At 35.5% G+C, this 6000-nt stretch overlaps 1 protein-coding gene across 2 annotated transcripts in view; it reads right to left on the bottom strand.

Moving 5' to 3' along the window:
• Positions 1 to 265: 265 nt before the first annotated feature.
• LOC150075831 (DNA primase small subunit-like) overlaps positions 266 to 6000 on the bottom strand; it is a 65292-nt gene continuing 59557 nt past the window's right edge. The window contains exons 9-10 of one of the 2 annotated variants that reach the window (XM_090387428.1): positions 2502 to 2749; positions 266 to 364 (exon numbers count right to left, since the gene is read on the bottom strand). In XM_090387428.1, the coding sequence (XP_090243554.1) occupies positions 2518 to 2749 (232 nt within the window). In that variant the 3' untranslated portion in view covers positions 266 to 364; positions 2502 to 2517. Of the gene's footprint in view, positions 365 to 2501; positions 2750 to 6000 lie in introns of those variants that run through there. The other variant, XM_090387429.1, reaches the window with a different exon arrangement.

Here is a 6000-nt window from a genome sequence, read left to right as displayed (position 1 = left end):
AGAAAAAGGAGGTGGATATTACAATGAATGAAAGTGAAAATTTTCAAGGTATTAAAAGGATGCGAGAAACTGGATGGCATAAATTCAAACTAAGGGAGAAGAATAAATACTGGATTGTAGTAAGTTTTCCTTTAGCCAGTGAGTTATTAATCTCCAGAATAAGTTGACTCTATGTATAGCTGAAGTTGACAGCTTAGGACATACTGAATCTACATGAAAATGAGAAACACATAAGTAGTTTTCTTTAATTTTATTTTTTTTTTGTGTCAGTTCTCAATTAATAGTAATAAAAGCATCTGGCTTTCTTGTTGCCATACACACAACTCTGATCTGCATTAACTGTTCTCAAAATTCATTCTTGAATCTGAAAAAAAAAAGGAGAACAAAATTAAAATGAAATTGAACAGCAGGCAAGCAAAAGAAAAAAGATAAAAACTGGGTAAAGTATATTTTAAGGGATTAATTTCGGTTATATTAGCTGTGTATATCACATATACATCATATTCTTCCCGGTAAGTTTCAATGTGATGAAAAGTTGTTAGACACAGGAATGGTATTCCATGAATCAATTGGCAGTTTTATTTACATCAAAGAATTTTCAGGCTTTCCTGTCTATTTTAATGATTTAACTGTAGACTAGCAAGATATTTTCAATAAATCAGGTAATGCTAATTTCTTGAATTCAAATTTATTCTTATTTCTCCATTTCCCTAATTATTTGAGAGAAAGACTTATGAAGTATTAATTGACAAGGTAATCAAGAAAAGCCCAACAATTTTAAATGCCTATATTTTTTGATCTATTATGCTAATACTAGTGAGTTTCACATTATTAGTTTATTATTCAAGGAAAAACATTTTCACTACATGAATCCTATGCATCCAAGACTATTTGTAAATGTAAAGTGAAGTTTACTATAGCTGCAGTAAGAGTTTTTTTGCAGCAGCTATGATTTCATCTTTCAGTTCTTCAAAGGTTTCCTGTAATTACTGTCCTTCAGAAATCCCTAATGGAATTAATCACAAGGATTCATATCCAGTGAGTATGGTCGGGGCAAGACCATCCAATCCCATATCATCTGGGATACTGATCAGAAATGACCCTAACGTTAAAATGTTCTTTTAGCAAACAAAGAACTACATGTAGTCTGCCTTAGCTTGTGTGAAAAATGTTTCTTCCATGTTTATTTTCCTGTAATGATATCTCATTTTAAATTTACGTTGCACTATAACAAAACTGCCAGTTTTGTTATAGTGCAATGTTTTGCATGTAAAATCTTTTCACATGCAAAACACAGTGCTGAGCAGCATATTTTTCACAAGAAAAAGGTTTTAATAGAAAAATAAATAACATTAAATTAAATATATAAAAATAAGACATGCACCAATGATAATTTATATATAAAACCTTTGATGCATCCTATCAACAAAATTCTGTAACCAAGATGGAGTATGCTGCCAAGCAGCATACTCCAACAGTTCAGTCACTGTTGCTATTAATCATAGCAACAGTGACTCCACTCAAAAGGAGATTTTAACATCTTTATTATGTATGTTTACCACTATGATAAGAACTGCTTTTCATTGTCTTTGGTTTATCATTCCCAAGTTTTACGTGGAGTGCCTAGCTTTCTGTCTGTTCACATGTAATGAACTGACTCTCAGTGGGGCATGAAATTTTAGACCTTACCCTTTTAGAAAAATTTGTCAAGTCCAAAATTTTATTAAAATCAGACTAATAGAAATGAAGCATTGGATATTATGTTTGTTGCTATGTGCTCATTGGAAGAATGAATGGGCAATATGATAGATGTGCAGAAATGTTTTCAGTTCACACATATTGAAGAACTTGTATTTTTGTTATAAATTTACTAAATATATAAATCATGAATTGTTATTTTCTTATTCTATTAATCATAGCAAAAATGTGAAATATGTGTTAGCCTTTAATTGTGGTTAAAATCTAGGAGGAAATAAGTAAAGTACATTACAAAGATGATGACCACATCCGATCTGAGATATAAGTTGTGCTATTTGTTTATTTTGTTAAATTGCTATAGATCCACAAAAGTACACGTTGCATTTCAATTTTTATTAAAAATCCAGGAGGATATAAGTATTATATGTTTATATGCAGCATTTTTTATTAACAATATTTTATCTATATTAAGAAGTCTGTCATGTTAAATTCTTAAGTATTTTGACCTAGAAGGTTGAAGTTTTGCAAGTGGATATGTTTTAAACACTTATCAAAGGGAAAAACTCCAAAATTTTGAACCTGAATAGTCCAAAAACGGTCCACAGAAGGGCACACAGTGGTATAAAATCTGTTATACATGGGCATTGCTTTCATGTGGTAAGTTTCAACATTAGTGAAACAATCTGTATATTTTTTTCACCAAGTTACAAGATAAAAAATTTAGTATATAAGGAACTATTGTGAAAAGTTTCTCAGTCTGTTTATCAAAAATATGATAAAATAAATTTCACATTCAGACTTACCACTCTGTTCTGCTAACTATCCTTGCCCTTGCCAGGTCGATTCAAGACCACAGACAAAATCTTCAAAAACTTTCACCGATTCTTTCAAACTTGTTTTCCTATAGCACATGGTCTTCTCAGCAGATATTATTTTGGGACTACTATTATTTTCTTGCATGCTTTCATTCATAGGTTGATTATCGACCTTATCTTCTTTGTCTATAATTTTGGCTTGGGCATCATGGGCATTAATTTCATCACAAAGTTGACTGAAAATATAAAATGTACAAATTTTTACAACAAAATTTTATTTTTGATATAATATGCAGAATGGTTAATGACAGTAATCAGGGTACACTATTGCAACAAGATCTAGAAAAAATATGCAGATGGGCTGAGAAATGATTGAAGTTTAACGTCAATTATTGCTACCCATAATGTCTGTACACGGGTGTTAGATACATAAACTGATAATAATAATAATAATATGGGTGACAATAATCTCAGAATGGAATACCAACTGTATAATACAATTCACTCAAGAAAGTGAAGAATGAAAAATATCTAGGGAAATTGTGTAGTCTGACACGAAGTTCTACAAGCAGTTTATATGGGTTGATAGCCAGTTCATAGTGTTTTGTCAATGATACACAGGAATTTTGCTGGCATAGATACGGAGGTGATTATTCATTTGGATAAGGCAACGGTTGGGCTACATCTTGAGTACTGTTTGGAAGTCTCATTTTAGGAAGGATGTGGATCTGTTGTAAAGGGTGTGGAGAAGACCAATGACATTAATGGGGAACAGGGAACAAAAGGATGCACTTACTGAGACAGACTTCAGTTTTGCAAATTGCAGTATCGGGAAACAGAATTTTTTTTTGTTGTTGCTGTATGGTTTTAGGCATATCAACAACTAACACTATATTGTGCTGTAAATTAGCATTAGCATTAGCATTAGCATTAGTAGAGGCATTTGATGCAAGAAAGCAAGCTTATGCAGCATCAGCCAAAAAAAAAAAAAACCACTTCCACTTCACCCCTCTGTTCGTTCAAAATACCTGTCCAGCTGAGCCTTAAACTTATTTAGGCTATCAACCTCCACCACAAGGGATGGAAGTCTGTTCCACCAACCAACCACTCGCAGGCTAAAGGCAAATTTCCGCACGTCTATCCTACATCTGTCTTTCCTCAATTTGAATTTATGCCCTCTCAGGTGATTATTCTGAGCTAGAGGAAGAATCCCATCAGCATTGAGCATGCTTAAACCATTCAAGGCTTTATACACCTCTATCAGATCACCTCGCTGGTGCCTAGTCTCCAGACACTGTAATTTGCAAAACTTAAGCCTTTCTTCGTAAGAGCACCCCTTTGTTCCATTCACTAATCTTGTTGCCCTTCTCTGTACTCGTTCCAGCAGCTCTACATCCTTCTTGAAATGAGGCCTCCAGACCTGTATACAGTACTCTAGGTGTGGCCTGACCATCGCCTTATACAATGGAATAATCACCTCCTTATCCCTGCTGGAAAAATTCCTGTATATCATTGACAATACTCCATGAGCTACTCTTGCAGCCCGTCTGCACTGCTCAGGGAACTTCATATCTGCCTGCACAACCACCCCCAAGTCCCTTTCATTCTCTACCACTGTCAGTGTTGTACCATAGAGTTGATACGTTGCTCTGGGGTTGCTGTTTCCCATGTGTAGTACTTTACATTTGTCAATGTTAAACTTCATTTGCCACCTCTCAGCCCATCTGCTCAACCTTTCCAGATCCTGTTGCAGAAGCATAGTGTCAGTAGTGTCCTTGACAACCCTGCCAACCTTTGTATCGTCTGCAAACTTGGACATTAATCCCGATATACCATCATCAATATCATTTATAAATACAGAAAACAATAATGGACCCAACACTGAGCCCTGAGGGACTCCACTAATAACATCAGTCCACGATGAGCAGTGTCCATTGATTACCACTCTCTGTCTTCTCCCCCTCAACCACCCCTTTATCCATAGCAGCAATTTGCCTCCAATGTCACACTGCTCCAATTTGTGTAGCAGTCTTCCATGTGCAACAGTATCAAAAGCCTTTCTAAGATCCAAGTATATAATATCAAAGTTATTCCCTGCATCCAGTTCTTTTGTGACTGCATCATAGTATCCAATCAAGTTGGTCAGGCAAGACTTCCCCTTAACAAAACTATGCTGTGTCTGAGCTATAACTGAAGTCTTGTCTAAATGATCCTGCAGTGCGTCTTTAACCAGTGCCTCCATTAATTTTCCTGGAACAGAAGTCAAGCTCACAGGTCTATAATTACTTGTGTCAGCCTTTGATCCTCCTTTGTGAATTGGGGTCACATTTGCACATTTCCAGTCTATGGGTACCTCCCCTGAGTCCAAGGAAGCTCTCATAATTATGGCTAAGGGTTTGCTTACTTCCTTTGCTGCCTCCTTTAATATAACTGGATAGATCCCATCCACCCCGGGTGCCTTTCTTGTGTTTATCTTCAACAGTTTCTCCTCCACTTTACTCCCAGTTATTTCAAGATTCTGTAACTTACTGCTAGAGTTGAATACACCTCTGGCATTCCCCTCGCTGAATAACTCCTCATGTGTGAATGTCGATGCAAAATATTCATTTAGTTTGTTAGCCACCTGAGCAGGATCATCAACACTTGACCCATCAAGATCAAGTGGACCAATCTGATTCATCCCTTTCCTTCTAGAGTTTACATAAGTAAAGAACTCTTTGCTGTTTTTCTTTGCATCCCTTGCCAAGGATTTCTCGTAATCTGCCTTTGCCTGCCTAACCTCCTTTGTAACTTGGTTGCATATCAACTTGTATCTATCCTAGGCTTCTGTGTCATGTGTTAATTTGTAAGTATCCCATGCATTTTTCTTCTCTGCCATATGCCTCATTAGTTCATCTGACATCCATTTTGGCCTAAACCTTGAACAATATTTCTTAGTTGGTATGTAAAGCCTAGTAGCTTCCAAGATAAGTTCTTTGAATGCTTCCCATTTTGAATTTGCTGTTGGTAACATCATCAGTTGGTCCCACTGTATAGAATTTAAATACTGTCTCAGTCCATCGTAGTCGCCTTTACGGAAGCAATAACCCTTCCCTTTACCCCTAATGGTAGTTACCTCTTTGAGTAAATCCCACTTCAGCACACTGTGATCACTGCCACCTAGTGGTTCGTTTATCTGCAGATATACGAGAGAATTATACGAGGGAAGATAATGAAAATATAAAGTTAGGCAAAATCAAGATACTAAAGGTTGAAAAATGTAGTCCCAGCGCATTCTTCATAAAAGCATCATATAAGCAAGAAGAATATTGTGACTAACAAGAGACATCAAGTCGTCAAAATAAATATGTAAATTAATGTGAAAAATAAATCTAAAAATAGTAATGCAAACATTAATTATATGCATAGGCAGCAAATATGCACATTCCACTAAATGTTGCATAAAATAAAATATTGGAACTAAAGTAAAATGTATGCCAGTAGTATG

The sequence above is a fragment of the Mastigoproctus giganteus genome, chromosome 13 (assembly GCF_048544385.1).
Source record: "Mastigoproctus giganteus isolate SK-2022 chromosome 13, ASM4854438v1, whole genome shotgun sequence".
Taxonomy (NCBI): Eukaryota; Metazoa; Arthropoda; class Arachnida; order Uropygi; family Thelyphonidae; genus Mastigoproctus; species Mastigoproctus giganteus.
The sequence above is the reverse complement of the archived record's forward strand: the minus strand, read 5'-3'. Positions and strand labels throughout refer to the sequence as shown.